General features: G+C 40.3%; 1 protein-coding gene across 1 annotated transcript; it reads right to left on the minus strand.

Moving 5' to 3' along the window:
* Positions 1-791: 791 nt before the first annotated feature.
* On the minus strand, positions 792-12,402 carry slc26a10 (solute carrier family 26 member 10). The gene is made up of 18 exons (XM_057829233.1): positions 11,884-12,402; positions 7,642-7,752; positions 7,314-7,471; positions 7,062-7,226; positions 6,778-6,930; positions 6,180-6,262; positions 5,959-6,106; positions 5,781-5,894; positions 3,940-4,017; positions 3,766-3,861; positions 3,350-3,456; positions 2,989-3,058; positions 2,553-2,735; positions 2,397-2,451; positions 1,587-1,675; positions 1,461-1,515; positions 1,265-1,371; positions 792-1,199 (listed from the first exon to the last, which is right to left on the minus strand). The coding sequence occupies exons 1-18, from the start codon at positions 12,149-12,151 to the stop codon at positions 1,161-1,163; spliced, it is 2,079 nt and encodes a 692-aa protein (XP_057685216.1). The 5' UTR covers positions 12,152-12,402; the 3' UTR covers positions 792-1,160.
* Between the last annotated feature and the right edge of the window lie 6,911 nt (positions 12,403-19,313).

Here is a 19,313-nt window from a genome sequence, read left to right on the forward strand (position 1 = left end):
TATTCTTTACACTTGTGAACACAGGATGGAGACAGGTTCTCTCTGATCACCTACCATACATACTGTATGCTTTTTATACAAAATAGACACGTATTTAACGATCAATTGTCTGTTTAGTGTCTGTTTTTATTTAAATAAAAAATCAGTGCCGAAAACCCTGATGCGGAGCAAAGGAATGACCATGCTTATGTGAGTGACTGTGGTTTGTTTAAAATGTAGGCCGGTGTTCGTGTTAGTAGGTCTGGCTTGTAAATAGTTGGCCAGAACTTTGTGTACCATCCTCTAATAGGAGTGGTCTACTTCCTGCCAATTAGTGAAACACTCCTTGAGCTTAAAAAGGAAAATCCTCAGGGAAGGTGTTTAGAGGCCTCTTTGAAATGTGCACTGAAAAAATAACTTGGTTATCTATCATCAAGCGAGGACATAATTAAGACTTTTGCCTTTTGTGTCCTGGTTTTATGCAGTTTTATTATTAGGTCAAGGTTACAGGCCACGTGAGGACATGCCTTTTTCGACCACTCGAGGGCAGCAGAGTAATGAGAACGTAACTGTAGCCTTTTCAAGAAATTAACTTGAAAATGTCTCACTCAATATGAAAACCGTACATATTTTTGTCGAGGCTTCACATGTTACAGTCATCCGGATATTGTGGTCGGGTACTCTGTCTGCTTTTCATCAAGTTTTCATAATGTCTTGTACTCACAACCCAACAGCCTGACATGCTTCACATTCCGAACCTGTACCAAAACGTATTAAAACACACAAAGACTACGTATTGGTCAGGAATTCTATTGCTTCCTTTAATAAAATAGTCTTATAATCTTTGAATAGTGATACATTTGTTATGAAAAAAAAGCAGCCGCAGGAGGCCAGTTACAAATACCAAAGCACAGCATGTCCTGTACACGTTCATCTTTATGCACACACTCTATAAATATAAAAAGTATTTAACCAGTCCTGTGCACTTTTTAGTATATCTTTCAAATAATCTTTGTTCAAATCCAGCATGATGTTTACATAAAATAAGTAACACTGTAAAGGCTACAACAGGCTACTGCTTCTTAGAAACACGTCCAATACTGGGCCAACAAGCTCGCTCGTTTTATTTGCGTCACAACAATTCATCGAAGAACACGTCCCTTCATCACTTTGTGTCTGTCTCACACCCAAACAGTCGTGGTGCTTTCCGCATGTTTTTCCTACAATAATAGTTTGAACATTTAGCTTATTTTTAAATTCAATATCATACCTATATGTATCATACCTTCTGTTGATGAATGTACATGACAGCATCGTGTACGGTGACAAAAATATGCTGCGGTTTGATGTAGTTCATGAGACCGCTTGCTGTGAGGATCTTTAAAACACTCTCTAGGGGAACGGAGATCAGAATTTATTCCAGATTATGAACAGATTTATTAATAAAACACTAACAATTCTGAAAAATGGAAAGGTTTTACCATTGCAGTTGGACAAATAGACATTAACTCCAACTTTCTGGCATTCAACGCACATCTGCAAATCAACAATACACAACTGTTGACATGAAGTGCCGTGGTGGGTTAAAGTATTTTGTGTGCACCGACCTGAGTGAAAAGTCTCGCTCCCGCAACGTCAACAAATATCACGCTGCTGCAGTCAATTAATACTGCCTGGGCTTCACGCTCAGAGGCTTCTGAAGACATAAATTTTGAACTGGTAATACAAAAACCTCAAGTATAGTAATGCCATAACTGTTAGAGAACATATCTAACTTATTGGCTGCCATTGACAATGATACACATCCCATCCATTTGAAATGGGAAGGCATGTGAACGATTCATATTGAATAACCTTTTTATTGTACATCAGGGTTCACTAAATTCGGACCTCGGTGCCACTTTTCCTGTCGTGTTTTCCATGTCTCCCTCTTCCAACACACCTGAATCAAAATAATCAGGATCATTATCAGGCTTCTGGAGAGGTTGCTGATGACATAATCATTTGATTTAGGTGTGTTAGGGGAAAGAGACGTGGAAAACACGACAGGAAAAGTGACACCGAGGTCTGGATTTAGTGAACCCTGTTGTACATTATAAGGTATGAATAACAGTCGGATCATTTGACTATTTTACATTACTTTGTCCTTCGGTTTTTAACTTTATGACAGAAAAAATGCCTGATATTTTTCTTTTCCACCCACTTTTAGCTGATTAAAAAAATATCAAAGATGAAAAAAATGAAAAGTGCCAGTTTTTTATTGATTTGAAAAAAGCCAATTTTGGCCAATTAAATCAGCCCTATTTACAAAATCAGAGACTTGTTGAATTACACATTCACAAAAATTGTTATCATATTAACTTCTGAATTGCATTTGCAATTTATATTAGGTAACCTAACCATGCACCAATATTTACCAGATTTGAAGAACTCATTTTCTGAGGAAAACGATGCATTAGCAATACCCCTTTCCTGAGGAACCAGAAACACCAAATGGTTGTACATTATAAAATATTTTCAGTTGCAGGGGTTTAATTTTTGACTATGGTCTTTAGGTGAGTGAGCAGACGTACCACAGTGTTAACAGCAGCTTGTCTTTCACGCTTCTCCAGAGCTTTTCTGGCCTTCTCTTTGCTGCGGATCATCTCTGGTGTCACGCCCAACAGGCGGCTCATCTGCTCCCGAAAGAAGCTACGATTGCCATAGTAAATAGGCCCGTTGTACGTAAGGATCTTCATCCCTGGCACCTCATTGCACTGGAATAACAATTACAGTTCCATCGTTTAAATTCATACTTAAAGACCCTGTAAAGCTATTTCAGGACATTTGTAATTAAATACATTGAACATACTGAAGTGTATTGCTGAAAAAGACAATTTTCAAGCATTATTTTATTTACTTGCCACTTTATCTAAGTACGTTTTTGACAGCATTTTTTGCGTGGTGTGCAAAATTTTGCACTTTTTTCCACTTCACAGGGACTTGAAGATGAATGTTCTGTAGTCTCACCTTACTATGATTCTCCAGGGGTCTGTAAATTTCAGTGTTGCTAGCCCGGCCGAGCACGGAGCAACCTGCCCTGATGAATTTCAAAAAAAAAAAAAAAAAACATAGTTCAAAAGACCTGATCAAGACTAATGTGTTTCATCATTTACCAGTTCAGCCACAATTTAGGTGCATGTAAATGAACTAGACTAGTCAATACAGCTTAATTGCAATGCATTGTGAAGGGAACAGACTTCAATCAAGTAAAACAGGAATGGCTCTTTCATTTGAAGCCATAAGATTACAAAGATGCGTTGAAAATAAACATATTAAGGTACTTATTATTGTATTACATGACTTTTTTTTTAAAAATTAACAATTATACCTTTGTGTGCGACAGATTACGGTCATCATTGAGAAGACCACCCCGATGGCTAAACCAAGATCCACATTGAGAACCACAACAGACAGCCAAGTGACAACCCAAACTATCTGCAAAAAATCCACATTCTTAAAATGATACCTTGACACATTGTGCATCAGCAGACAACCGAGTGAACAAACGTAAAGGGTAAATCAGTTCTCTCAGTCGTTTTCACCGAAAATCGACCACACTTTGATATAAAGTTCAAAAAGCCCAATTAGTTGTGCTTTTGAAATTTGTTGTTTATAAAATGGTAACTAGGGTATTAATTAATTAGTCATCTTCAGTCCCTGCTCACGTGAGTCTGGTCGAGCCAAGGGATCACATTCCAGAATAGGTGCAATAACTTATAGTCCTTCACCCTTCTGCAGCCTTACAAAGTCAATTTTGCTGATTCTCCACAGTTCCGGTAAATCCTGGAACTGCAGAAACATTTGCCTTAGGCTGGTAACGTTGATGCATGCCAGTACCGCCTGTGGACAAACAAACAAAGCTCACTAAGTTGAGGTTTGTGTCTGCTCCTTCACCTCTGCTCCTATACCAAAACACACCTTAGGTAGGAATTGGAAAAGCGGTCCAATGAGCAGCAGAACCATTAATACAACAAGACTGGTGAACAAGCCGGAAAACTGTAGAAACAAACACATACAATGTCCTAATACCACAAAATAACATAATTTTGTTTTTTTTTCCTAAAAAAATTAAAGTTAAAGGGATCCTCAATCTTAAAGACATGTAATTCTTAAAAGATAGACGTTAGTATGAGTTATAATAATTTGATATTAAAACCCCACAATGTTTTCGTTTTAATAACATTTGTATAATTATTTTAACTGATAGGTCGCCATTCTTGTTGATGTCGCAGTGTGTTGACGTCACATGGCCCACTGCCGAACTTTCACCGTGTCACTCGTTAGCTACCCCAACATGTCGTCGGTTCTGCTCTTCCAATTTGAACCAGAGCGGAAAAGTGAACAGCAGGACAGCACTGTCGGTCGTTCACAAGACGAGCAGCAAAGGGAAAATGCAGAGCAGGAAATACCTGATAAGACAAAGAGTTGGGCAAAACTGGTGATGTACTTGCAGCAATTGCGTCTCAATGACAACGGAGCGAGAGAGTGTATGCTGTCGAGACCTCCGTTTTTTTTTTTGTTAGCAGATCTTCAAGGCGAGCTATAGCGTCATCAAACTTTATTCCAATATAATTTTGTAGATTGTTAGCAATCAGAGCTGTCGTGTGCTTTACATACAGTACAGGCCAAATGTTTCAACACACCTTGTCATTCGTGCATTTTTATTTTCATGACTATTGACATTATAAACTCTCACTGAAGGTAATAAAACCATGAATGCACACGTGTGATAGTCAGGATCGGAATTGTGTCGTGGCTGACTGTCATCATTAAATTCGTCATCTGACGGGAACAAATCCTGGGATCGAGTGTTCTCCATGTCGTGTACATCCAACTCACGTTTAGCTACGTAAGGGTGGTCCATATTAAGTGCTTGGCACGCATCAGCTGGCCACTGTTCCGCTGCATCGGACGTGTCTGGATCAGTTTGAGGGGCAGCATCACCCATATTAGGTGAATACTGAACAGACACACATACTGCCTGATGAACTTACAGTAGAGGTGAAATATTAGCTTAGTCTGTGACTAGCGGTACGCCCGAAGGTTCCCCTACCGCTGTAGCGACAGGAGCGGCTTGCCTGCTTAAGAGTTTCTTGTTTCTTGCAAGAGTTTCTTGTCTTTGGCGCTTTATTGTGCGCAATTCACTCGCTATCCGAGCGCGTTGAGGCTTGTTGTGAGGGAAAATGGTAGGAACAGCATTTGATTTTAATCTCCGCTTATATCTTGCCACTCCAGTGATCTCTTTTGTAAGCTGTCGTCGACTAAAAGCCTCAAACGCGGTAAGAGAAAAATGGCGAGAACGAAGCCTTGGGTCTTTGGGAAGTTTCGTCAGTCTACAGGCATTTTCCCAAACCTTTCTCCTCTTCTTGTCAATAGGAAATCTGTGGAGGCTCACATCACTCCCCTTGTTTCCATTTGACTGGAAATTGCATCCAAAAGCAGCACATTGTGGCATTTTACTTTAGCGAGTTTAGGCAGCAATACAGAATTGTTGTACACAATTGGAAACAACGCCCCATTTACGTCATCACTCCGAGCCGGCAAAACATGATGCTAACTATCGGTCAAAATATGTACTAAATATTATAAAATATTGCCATTGAGTTAACATTTATGTGTTTCCAACAACATATTTTTGTAAAAGAGAACAATTGTGGTTTATTAGAGCCTGCATGTCTTTAAAATCGAGGATCCCTTGAAATATGAGCATATCTTGCAGCATATTGGACTGGTGAATAGTGAACCGAGGTATAACCTACCTGTGTGTATCCCCCTGCACTTTCCAGTATGTTTGTGGTGGCCAGAGTGGCCGAACTTGGGAAGCAGGTGAAAAAGGAGGACACAGTGTTGGAGATACCATGAGCCAACAACTCCTGCAACCAAAAGTTGTCAGTTAATGAATTGGGAAGACAATCAGCACGGATTTCAGGACATCACCTGGTTGGGGTTGATGGAATATCCATGTTTGTCTGCATAGATCATCGCCAGTGAGACAGAAACAGCGTAACCAACAAATGTGATGGCAACGGTGTCCCCAGCAATGTCAGGAAATGTGTGTATGGCAGGCAGTTGAGGTCTTGGAAATCTGAAGGATGTATACCGATAAAACAATATGAATTTGATGATGATGTTGCTGATCTCTACTAGTGAATTATTACCCTGCTGGAATGTGGCCAACAATCTCAATGTCATAATTAGAGTCCAGAGAGAAAGCATAGGCCACGCTGGTGGCAATAATCACCTAAAGAAGCAGAAACAAAACTACAAAATTGTGGGTATTGGGAAAATATATCATTGCAACATCATTGTGACATCAGCTAGAAATTTGCCTTGAATTTTACAGAAAACTGTCTAGAGGTGGCCTTGCACAACATGATAATCTGGTCTTTGAAATTTTGTAGCCTGACACACTGCAGGATAATCATTTCAGATTTTCTGTCTAGATCATCTAAACATGCACACACTGCGAGATTAAAAAATAGGGGGTCCAGTACACTACAAGAGTCTATCCAGACTCAGTCTTTGCAAACAAAACAAATACTTTATATTTTTTAGCTGAATGCTCTGAACTTCTTTCTTTCGCTGCATGGAATCACTCCGCCGTCTATATTTTTTTGCTGAATGCTCTGAACATCTTTCTTTCGCTGCATGGAATCACTCCGCCGTCACAATGAACGATCACTGCAGTTCCAACTGGATTGACTGTCTACTGCTGTCAATGGCAGCAAATGAGCTAAAAAAATTACTCAAACTGACCGTGAGGATCTCCACGGGGATTGGCGTGCGCAGGCGCTGCCGATAGCGCGTGTTGATCTCTTTTACCGGAACCAGCACCGCTAAACACACTAAGGAGATCAGTAGCTCCGCCATGTTAGTCTGAGGGAGGTTCTCCATCACAGATGCTAAAGTCTAAACACACAGTGGCAGATATTTACATTCTAAAAGATAGTTCATCCTAAAAGATGAGATTTCTTTCGTCTCATGTTGTTGTTAGGTGAGTTTTTCCCTGAACAGCAGAGAATGAATCTGAGTTCACGCACCTTGAAAAGGGAGAACGTCCCCGTGTAGCGAGAGAGGCGCAAGCCCAGCATGCTCTGTAGCTGCGAGCTGGTAACATGGAAGGCAGCCGCACTGGTGAAAGCCTTTACAATAGGCTCAGACAGATAGGTGGAAAGGAAGCCCAACTGAAGACCAAACATACATAGCTGGAACACAAAAAATGTCACTTGAGACATTTTTGAGTCATCTCAAACAGCTGTGGTGGCCTCTGTCTTCCTTGCTGGTCCACCTACCATGATTATTCCTGAAAGAAGCGCTACAGCTGAGGCCACGCCGATCCTCTGTAGCTCAAAGTCAGAACCGTCGAGTGAACTTATGTTCAGCTCCGGAGATGATGGGACCAGCTGCTCCACGATAGAGCCAGTCATGAGACTCACAACAGCAAATGTACCTGCGAGAAGTGCTATTACCTCAGTGTCACTGATTTAGATTATATGAATAAGACTATAAAAGTTCACAGTATCCACTGTATCGCACATGGTCTTTGACACTGCAATGTAATGTAACCCTTGTGATAGAGTGGGATGACTGTAGTCATTTGAAGATATACTGTGTCCCTACCTGTGGATACGTGGCGACCAGTGCCAAAAATCATATAGATAACCACAGGGAAGAAGGACGTGTAGAGACCAAATATCGGTGCTACAGAAGTGAGTAGTGCAAAAGCCATCCCTGCAGGGGAAGATTTAATCAATAAAATCCCATTTGCAACTTTGGCTCATTAAATTGACTGTACAACCACCCTAAACAACATTTAAAAAATTGTTTAATACGTTACATTACTACAAATAACTAAAGTCCAATCGCTGCCAACCTTCCGTGCCAAAATGGAATGGGCAGTCAATGGCATTCAAAGATGAGCATTCACAGCCAGCCGCTCGTAGTTTAAATGAATTGAACAGCTACTGTTGTCAATGGTTGCCAAGGAGTATGTAGTACTATGAAATTTTCAAAAGTAAAATCGACTTTTGAGTGCAGTTGGGAGGCATAAACTGGGTGTATTTCCGTTTTTAAATCATTTTTATATCATTTAGTTTTCATTAATATTTTAATAATTTATAATTTTACATTTTGGGTCATGTCGGCCACACTTGTACGCCAAATATGGGTGTGACAAAATATCGAAATGGTGATTTATCGTGATACTTTGTATCCCAAAAGGTTTTCGTTTTGCTCCTGCAAAAATCGAGATATCATTTTAAAAAGGTGTCAATGTCTATTTCATTTTGACAGCTCTAAGCATCACGTTTTGCCCTGACTACTTTTAATGCGGTACAACGCGCTGACGACACGTGAGTAGAGGAAGAAGCAATTAAAAAAATACCTTACTGCAGCCGACAGCCGTTACAAACTGCGCCGACGTTGCTAAAAACTACGCCCGCATGTTGCTACGGTGGTAGCAGGTAGCGTCTGATGCGTGTCATAGATATCACATGTGCGTAGAACTAGATGCGAAATGACCGACTCGGCGGCGTTAATAAAACAGCCGCCATCTTAAAGCAGTACACTTCTCAGCGCTCATAAATATGATTAACGTTACTGTCACTCGGTCACGAAACGTTATCCCTGCGGAGGGCTAGGTTTCTATTCATTATGACCACTGTCGATGCGTGGCTAACTCTTACATACAGGCAAGGCAAGGCAAATTTATTTATATAGCACAATTCAACACGAGGCAAATCAAAGTGCTTTATTTAATCTGTGAAAACAGCGCTGTAGAGTGATGAGGGTGTAAAATAAAAACTTAATAATGCTAACTGTCAATTTTAGCTCAATAGTCATTGCTGGATAAAACACCAAGTAGCACTGGTGCCTAATGTGCCGCAATACAGCGCATCATTTATTTTGAACGCTGCAAAAACTCAAAAGCCTATCAAGACTTACAGTTTAGACTAACTTAAAACTTAACTAGAACTTATAGCTTGACACAAGTGGAAATTCAATTGAAACACGTGGGAAAAACACTTTTAACTTTTAAAAACTTTTAAATGATGTGTGTTATCAAGTGTAATGACATTTTTAGGTAAGCCATATATATATTTTTTATAAGATCTAAACGGTTTTTGAGTGAAAGCAGTGAATTAGTCTTTTTTTAAAGTCACACTTGAGATGCAAATGTTGGCAGTTTTCAACAATGTACATCGAAAATAAATACATTGATTGACTGAAAATGGTTCAATATTCGATGAAATGTCTTGTTTTCTCATCTATATTTATAATTGCTCTTTACCTAAAAAAAAATGTTTTATCCGATTACTCGATTAATAGATAGAATTTTCAGTCGATTACTCGATTACTAAAATATTCGATAGCTGTAGCCCTACTTGACGGTGCTCGACACCCAATCCATTTAGAAAACAGAGCATTCACAGTCATTCTGTCAGATTTTCAGGGCATTTACAGGTCATTTCCTGTTGAGCTTGAGTCACTGCCTATTTAATTGGGTGATTCCCAGGTCACTTCCTGTTCTGTAACACAAAATGAACAGGAAGTGACCCATAAAATACCCCAAAATCAACAGCAAGTAACTTAAAATCAACAGGTAAATGACCTAAAATAGCCCAAAATTACCTCATTGCCTGGCATTGGCTGCTACTGACGGCCATAGACGTTCAATCCCTTTGAAGTTGGAAGGATGGCAGCGAATGAATTCGCTGCCACCCTCCCAGTTCAAACGGATTGGACGTCTACTAGTGATAAACTCATTCCAATTCACAGAAGAAGCTTGTTTTTTTTTCTGTTTATTAGTTATTTTTTAGAATATCCTAGAATGACTGACTGGCGGCACGGTGGCTTAGTGGTTAGCACATCTGCCTCACAGTTCTGAGATCAAGGGTTCAATCCCGGGCTTCTACCTTCCTGTGTGGAGTTTGCGTGTTCTCCCCGTGCCTGCGTGGGTTTCCTCCGGGAACTCCGGTTTCCTCCCACATCCCAAAAACATGCATGGTAGGCTGATTGAACACTCTAAATTGTCCGTAGGTATGAGTGTGTGCGTGAATGGTTGTATGTCTCCTTGTGCCCTGCGATTGGCTGGCAACCAGTTCAGGGTGTCCCCTGCCTACTGCCCGTAGTTGGCTGGGATAGGCTCCAGCACCTCCGCGACCCTCGTGAGGAAAAGCGGCATGGAAAATGAATGAATGAATGATTTCCTGACCAATGTATCGATAATCGTTGTATCGCCGTATCGTCAGATCATCGTTATCGTGAGCTTTGTATCGCAAACCGTAACGTATCGTGAGGTACCAAGAGGCTCCCACTCCTAACGCCAAATTAGAGCAGGGCGGTAAACCGAAAATTTACCGTCACCGAAATTCTTAACGATGACCGACGTAATTTTGACCATGTCGGTAAATTCGGTAAATTAATAAAACAAGAAAATATAGTCTTTTCATCCCGCTTTGATTCTGTGTTGTTCGTCTATGTTCATTCCCCTTTAAGAAACAGTCAATGGGCTTACGTAGGGAGTCACGTGATCATGAAGGAGCCAATCAAACAAAAGCCCAGTAAGCTAACGCTAGCAGCTAACGCTACAAGCAAAACGTGATGGAGTGTGGCTTAAGGGAGGTTCACCAAACTTTTAACCGACATTTAGTAGACTCTTGGTGGCATCCAGACGGGCTTTCACCCGCTGTCCTCCCCGCTGTTCTCACGATTTCCGGAGATGGTGCTTTCAGTGCTTTCTACTGGTAGCCAGGCTAACGCTAGCTAGCGGCTAACGCTACAAATGAACGTGATGTAGTCGGATAGCGGCTCTAATCTTGTCGAAACGGCTGAACTTAATGAGTTGATTGGGCACGGACTGCATCTAGCAATTACTATGTGGCGTTATTTTGTATCTGTCTGTGTGTGATTCCTCTGATAGCTTTTGTGATGGTAAAGCATTCAGCTTAAAGTACAATCCAACGGCGAAACTTATAATGACCGAGAAATGGCCCCAGCTATTTTTCTGTATGTGCTTATTTCTGTGTCATTATTGCTATCATAAAATCTTAAGCGTTTCATTTGAAGAAGATCAATATAGCTTTAATGTGTGTGTGTCTCTCTCTGTTTGTTTGGGGGTTCATTTGTGCGTGCATTTATTAAAAAATGCACTGGGGGGGGACCCTGAAACCATAATGTAAACACTTGTATTTAATAATTATGTCACAGCAGCCATTAACAATAAGTTGTCTTTTTGAAGTGTACTGTTCAAGCTGCAAGTCATTTGTGTTACAATGACATGTTTGCACAGGCATATTGATTTTGATAATGTACATTGTTCAAGTCATACACACTGTTATAAATGTTCATACTTGAATTCTTATTGCTTACATTACATTTTTATAAACTTAATGTTTAGACTGCATGTACAATTGTTAAATACAGTATGAAATTGAATGCTGGTAAATAAATCAACAAGAAACAGTTAATCTGTATTTCATGCATTGATTCAGATTTTCAAATTATATAACAGTACGCTTGGCCGAATTTATCGTCATTTATCGTTATCGAGATAAATCTGCTCAATTTATCGTGATACATGTTTAAGGCCATATCGCCCAGCCCTACGCCAAATGTTAATATTGTGGCCAATATGACTCAAAATGCGATGTCCAAACATGCGGACACTAGGTCTTCATGGGGGTTAACATTTTTTGTTTTGTTGTTTTGTTTTAATGACTAAAACTCCTCATTTGGCCGATAAAGGGTTAAGTATTTCTTTAATTGAGTTTTGTTTGATCTTTCTTTCTATGGATCTTTTCTCATTTCTACTAAGGTCAGTTCTTGTTTACTGTGCAATGACAACGACTTAACATGACTGACCTTGTGGGATGTGAAGAATGCCAACTGTAAGACCAGCGATAGTGTCTCCCAAGAAACATTTCTTAAAGCGGTACCCCGGCAGCCAGTTGAAAATGGGAACTCTCTGCCCGAGCAGGTGAAGGCAGGACCGCCGTGAACACCTGCACCTCGCCGCCAGCTTGTCCCGCAAACTCACGCTTCCACTTGTGTTGTCCTCCTCGGAGCCGTAGGCCTGTTTGAAGCGGTCCTCGGTGAAGATGCTCCGGTACACTGCCACGGAGGAGCTCATATTGTCCCACGGGTGGGGTGAGATAGGGTAAAGGGGATGATAAAATGACCACTTAGGAGAAGCCCGTCCAAAAAGTGCGTCCAGGCGTGGATTTCTACATAACTTTATAGCAAAGTCTGTCACTGATGTCTCGACGCTTTCCTGCTAGCCAAATGAAACTTTTTTTGTTTTGTTTCACTCTTGACTTTTTCTTCAAGTGGAGTGGACACTGGAGAGGGACGCAAAAAGGTGAGTTGGTGCAGGTTGTCATCCGGTTATCAGGGCCTCAAATCCTCTGGGTCCTGCTGCTCAAAGGATTTATGCTAAATCGTAATGTTATGAAATTCAGTGGACCTTGGATAAATAAATGTCGATTTAAAAAATATATGGCTGAAAACACAGACAAGACTGAAAAAGCAGTTTCTGCTCTTGCACTCCTCTTTAAAAGAAACTGCTTTATTTTAGGTGTTTGATAGAACAATATGTCTATATGCTGCCATAGCAGATTCATGGCGGATTAAGCCCCCAAACTATTTTAAATTGGCCCGTTTCACCCTGGTAACCCCCGTTTACAGACGTCGCGCAACCGTTTTTGTTTCAACCCACCCATGAAAACAAGGTAATTAATTATATTTATTGTTCAAAATGTCTGTCATTTTTAGCTTAGAGTCATTAATTGACGTTTAATATTTTGTTTAAAAAAAAATTTTTTTTAAAGATTTTTAAAAATTATTCACTCGCATATTTTAAACTTTTAAACAAATTACGTCACAGTGAAAAAAATGGCGTCTGTAAAAAAGTCACGGATATCTACCTCATAACTATCGCTAAATTGTATCTCTTTGTTACTGTCGCATTTTCCCCGATATGTTAGATGATAAATAATCAATTCAAACAAAGTAAAATTGAAACTTAAAAAAAATTTAAAAGGGTAAATATATGAAAATAAAATCTCGAACACTCCTTGATGTCTGCGATTTCTGCATCGCGACCCTTGTTATGTTACCATGTTTCACCCATAAAATCCCCCCAAAAACAGCTGTGGCCATTCACAGCTGTGTCTTGACACTCAGTGATACATGCAACATGGAGTTTTTGGATCGAAACAAGGTAGGTACGTGATAATATCTCGTTAAAGTCATGGCCTCTGTAATTCTGCTCTCGCGTGCTCTCAGCTCCATATAGGGTTTTGCTGTTTAAAAAACGTTGTTGTTTTTTTTTTAAATGCCCTCCTGTCCAAAATTTTTCTTCCCCCAGAAAATTGAGATTTTAAGCTTTCCAATGATGTATCACACATGCATATCGGACAATTTTGAAATTGGGGGTCTCGGAGCGGAACTTCAAGTCACCTGAGTGTTTTCCGCCATACAGTGGGGAGAACAAGTATTTGATACACTGCCGATTTTGCTGGTTTTCCCACTTGCAAGCCATGTAGAGGTCTGTAATTTGTATCATAAGTTCTCTTCAACTGTGAGGGACGGAATCTAATACAAAAATCCAGAAAATCACATTGTATAATTTTTAAATGATAAATTTGTATTTAACTGCATGAAATAAGTATTTGATACATTACCAACTAGTAAATATTTCGGCTCTTAGTTCTTTGTAAAAGAACCCCTCCTGTTCTCCACTCATTACCGGAAGTAACTGCACCTGTTTGAACTTGTTACCTGTATAAAAGACACCTGTTCACATGCTCAAACAAACAAACTCCAACCTCTCCACAATGGCCAAGACCAAAGAGCTGTGCAAGGACATAAGGGATAAAATAATAGACCTGCACAAGGCTGGGATGGGCTACAGGAAAATAAGCAAGCAGCTTGGTGAGAAGGTAACAACTGTTGGAGCGATTATTAGAAAATGGAAGAAGTTCAAGTTGAAGGTCAATCTGCCTCGTTCTGGGGCTCCATGCAAGATCTCACCTCATGGGGCATCATTGATCATGAGGAAGGTGAGGGATCAGCCCAGAACTACACGGCAGGACCTGGTCAATGACCTGAAGAGAGCTGGAACCACAGTCTCGAAGAAAACCATCGGAAACACATTATGCCGTTATGGATTAAAATCCTGCAGCGCACGCAAGATCCCGCTGCTGAAGCCAGTGCATGTCCAGACATGTCTGAAGTTTGCCACTGACCATCTGGATGATCCAGAGGAGCAATGGAAGAAGGTCATGTGGTCGGACGAGACCAAAATGGAACTTTTTGGTCTAAACTCGGCTCGTCGTGTTTGGAGGAAAAAGAAGGATGAGTACAACCCCAAGAACACCATCCCAACGGTGAAACATCATTTTTTGGGGCTGCTTCTCTGCCAAGGGTACAGGACGACTGCACCGTATTGAGGGGAGGATGGATGGGGCTATGTATCGCCAGATCTTGGCTGACAGCCTCCTTCCTTCAGTGAGAGCCCTGAAGATGGGTCGTGGCTGGGTTTTCCAGCATGACAACGACCCAAAGCACACAGCCAAGGCAACTAAAGAGTGGATCCGTTAGAAGAATCTTAAGGTCCTGGAGTGGCCTAACCAGTCACCAGATCTGAACCCGATTGAAAAAGTATGGAGGGAGCTGAAAGTGCGGCAGCAGCCCTGAAACCTGAAGGCTCTGGAGAAGATCTGCATGGAGGAGTGGGCCAAAATCCCTGGTGCAGTGTGTGCAAAGCTTGTCAAGGACTACAGGAAACGTTTGGTATCTGTAATAGCAAACAAAGGTTTCTGTACCAAATATTAAGTTTGATTTTTGTGATGTATCAAATACTTATTTCATGCAATTAAATGCAAATTTATTATTTAAAAATCATAAAACGTGATTTTCTGTTTTTTTGTATTAGATTCCGTCCCTCACAGTTGAAGAGAACTTATGATACAAATTACAGACCTCTACATGCTTTGCAAGTGGGAAAACCAGCAAAATCGGCAGTGTATCAAATACTTGTTCTGCCCACTGTATATACACACACACACACACGTATATAAGAAAACAATGATTTGTACATACATACAAACAGACATACTGTATACCAGAGGTTGCGCTAGACTTTTTTGTTGTCTGTCATTTTGACTGACAGTGTCACAAAAATCCGGTCATAATCTATTTTTACCCGTCATTTACATTTTTAAAATGATAATAATGACATATTCAATAGTATTTAGTTTTCATTCAATTTTAATTAATATTCTGTCCGAACAAGCTTAACAAGAGGCAAACAGACAGCGGAGTGCACCAATCAGCGACGGGCAGACGTGCCGTTAGCAAAGCGACGAGGGCAGGACGAGGGACTTGCGCGCGGAAGTAAACATACGAGGAGAACGGAGTTTATTCAACATGGCTTGCGTGAGACAAACTGTTGTCAATGACTCATGTCGATGTGTTTTAGCTCATTTAAAACTGAATTTACCGCGGATTGGAGCATATTCTCGGCTCTGCCGTTCGCCATCCGTGTTGTTGTAGAGACGACTTTCGGCGCGCAAGAGTGACGTTGCTCGTGAAGAACACGTCACGCAAATAAACAAATCTGATTTGTCGATTGATTTTGTACCTACTCGAGAGGCTGTGTCCCAGACTTTTCTCTCAGTGTTTGAAAAATACAGGGAGAACAGTCTGGCCGTGCCAGGCAAACACTCAGTTGCCTTGACATTTTTCCGAGTAAGGCCAACGACGTCATGCATCAAGAGAGACAATAGCTAATTAATATGCTCACTAGCCACCCTGTGTTCTGGGGTGTGAATTGCAACCTGTCAAAATGACGGATGGACTTCAGTTTTTTCCGTCACCGTTTTAAAAAAAACGGTCAACGACGGAAAATATTCGGTTAACGCGACCCCTGCTGTATACATATGTACATACATCCATATAGCTTAACATTTTTAAATAAAATAACTAGGGCTGTCAAACGATTAAAATTTTTAATCGAGTTAATTACAGCTTAAAAATTAATTAATCGTAATTAATCGCAATTCAAACCATCTATAAAATATGCCATATTTTTCTGTAAATTATTGTTGGAATGAAAAGATAAGACACAAGACGGACATATACATTCAACATACGGTACATAAGTACTGTATTTGTAAATTATAACAATAAATCAACAAGATGCCATTAACATTATTAACATTCTCTTAAATCAGTAATGTGAAGTAAGGTGGGCCAACCATGTTTTTGAATAACATCAATGGCTAAACAGTTATAAGCATATTTTCGTTTTTTTTTTTTAACGCAACCCTTCCAGATTCTTTGTTTAATCCATAGCAACGCCCTTGACAACGAAAATGCTTTTCTTCAGCAATCTTCAGAAATTACGTCACACCTAGAAGTGCGAGGGAAGTCCGCCATAGAACAGTATTGTTTGTTGCATTGTTTCTTGGTAAGATGCCACGGCGGTGTGTGGCGATGTTTTGTTCTCACTCAAACGAAAAGTTGTATGAGTAGCCAAAGGATAGCAGGGCACGTAAATGGACATCTTTCCCTCGCACAAAGCGAATGAATTTCACGCCATCATCGAGTAGTGTTCTCTGCTGCAAACACTTCGAAGATGCCTGCTTCCTTAACCGATCTGCTTATGATCAAGGATTTGCCAAAAAGTAAGTGTGATTTTTGGATAGATGACTGATGACTTTGTCAAAGCAGAGCTGCCAACTGTTGTGGAATGAACCGTATAAGCTAGCGACGTTAGCTGAAAGTTAACTCGTGGCAATCCCCGATCATAGTTGTTGTTGCGTTCGCTAGGTTAAGCGTGTTTAAATTATGCGTCATCTACGACCTTGTCCGAAAGGGTTAATCCACTGTCAATCGGGAAAGGGGTGTGGATGTGCATATAAGCGGGTCGGCGCCGCGGTAGTTCACGGTCACATTGCAGTAAGAGACACACACCGCCGGTGAGTTTGTGCACATTTATTTTTATTATGTATTTCCACCTTCATGCTTCAAGCATTGCATTGCATTTGTACGGTTCGGCGTTTCTTTCACGGTGATAGCTTGATAGCCTTCTAGTTTGTGTTTCGCGAGATCCGCTGACAGGTGACAATTTTGCGTGTTGGCATTGAGTCAGTCTCGCAGCGAATCAGCGAGTGGCTCAACTCACGCAGTGAATTATGGGAAATGTAGTCTCGGGACAACACTGAAGTGGTGCTTTGTAATCTGTTCGCTTGTGTGAAAAAACTACATTTCCTCACGCCATTAGACGCCACTTCCTGCCGAGAGCTGTGCCGAGCTGTGTTCTTACTGTTAGCTCCATGTGTTAATAAAGAAACAAAGTTTTCAGCACACCGTGTGTTCGATACATTTGTAAACAAAAAGCTCATAACAAGACAGTATGCACAATCCGTTTAAGAGACGCTGGAGTAGTAGGAGGCGAGGAGGAGATCAGCGAGAAGCAAAACTTCGCGGTCGAATGTGGCAGAAATCCGCTATTATTTTGTTTTCTAATTGTTGCCACAATAAAGTGGAGAAAGCCATCAATGACTCATGTCCTTCTTTCCCCCCAACGTTTTTATATTATTATTTTATATGCACGAGAGCTGCCGGATCTGCCAAAATGAACATGAAGTCTGATTGTTATTTTTTTTAACAATGTCATCAGATAGACAAAAACATATAATTATGTGCAAATGCCTGCATCTTCAAATCATGAAAATAATAACAGCCTATATCTTACCAATCTTGTAATCTCGATGGGTCTTGTATCCATTCCATGTCAGGTAGTCTAGGCACATTGTTTGCATCCTGATTAGCGTCTGGCTAATACATGTTAGGTCCAACATAAAATTCCAAGCTCCTCTTCTTCCTCCAACTCTTCAAAAACTTGGATCTCTTCCCTTGCGCTCGATCTATCGCTTATATCGCTGTTTGAATCATTGTTTGAAGGGCTTTGTATGGCGGCCGTATGTATGGAGCTCCCATCGCTGTTCCCGGTGTGACGTATCACTTCCGGGTTCGTCCCCTTTCAGGCTCAAACTTCGGAAATGAGATTATTTTGTCAAATATACAACATATAAATGATTTTTTCATGCTTTATTTGTTGGACAATGTTTAAATACTTTACTTGTGACCCTATTTGCATGTTATGAAATTACTTCACATTACTGCTTTAAAGCGATCCATGGATAGAAAAACTTGTAGTTCTTAAAACATAAATGTTAGTACAAGTTATAGAAATGTTATATTAAAACCCATCTTAATGTTTTCGTTTTATTAAAATTTGATAAATTTTCAATCAAAAAATAAACTAGTAGCTTGCCATTGTTGATGTCATTACACCATACTCACTCCCCAAACCCATAAAATCATTTGGACCCAAGCGCCAGCAGAGGGCGCCAAACAACAAAAACAGGTAACAAGTAACAAGCGGACATTACACTGCTGTCATTTTAATCTGAGCGGGGCATATGCGTGAATTGCGTCAAATATATTAACGTGATTAATTAAAAGAATTAATTACCGCCCGTTAACGCAATAATTTTGACAGCCCTAAAAATAACACATTAGACTCCAGCAGCTCCTTCCTCGACTGACAATGATGATGATGAAGAAACACCGGTGCACTTCGATGAAGATGACACAATGCACAGGGGTCAAGGGAGCCTTATACAGTACCTCAAAAATCCGCGAATAAAAAAATAAAATCAATATGTAAAATAAGGAAGAAACGTAACGACTCTTGTGTAGCCCAGAGTAGCGGAGTAAGAGTAGTGTTTCTTCACAAATCTACTTAATAAAATTAAAAAGTACTGTGTGGTAAAACTACTCTAAGAAGTACATTTTTCTCAAAAAGTTACTCAAGTAAATACTCGAGTAAATGTAACGCGTTACTACTCACCTCTGCCTAAAGGTTAAGTAATTTAGAAATATTAACCTCATATAACCTAGCGTTCAGATATGTGCAAAATCACATTTTAGGTGATGTAAGCCACAATATTAACATTTGGTAAGGTCTTTGTGACACAAAATGTGATGTGTACAGATGAGGACGCAGCCTTAGTTTACAGAGTTTATGAGCTGTGGCAACCCGAACGAAGACTGGAAACTGGTCTCGTGACTGGTTGATGACGAACACAGAAGCAAATGAGAAAGAAATTTGCGAAGCGCAAATCGTCTTTCAAAATGGGAAAATCTCCATTCAACCGCTGAGAACCGTTTTAGAGGTATTTCCAAAAAACATGTTTCTTTAATGTCTATTGAAATATTAT

The sequence above is a fragment of the Corythoichthys intestinalis genome, chromosome 2 (genome assembly GCF_030265065.1).
Source record: "Corythoichthys intestinalis isolate RoL2023-P3 chromosome 2, ASM3026506v1, whole genome shotgun sequence".
NCBI classification, from domain to species: domain Eukaryota; kingdom Metazoa; phylum Chordata; class Actinopteri; order Syngnathiformes; family Syngnathidae; genus Corythoichthys; species Corythoichthys intestinalis.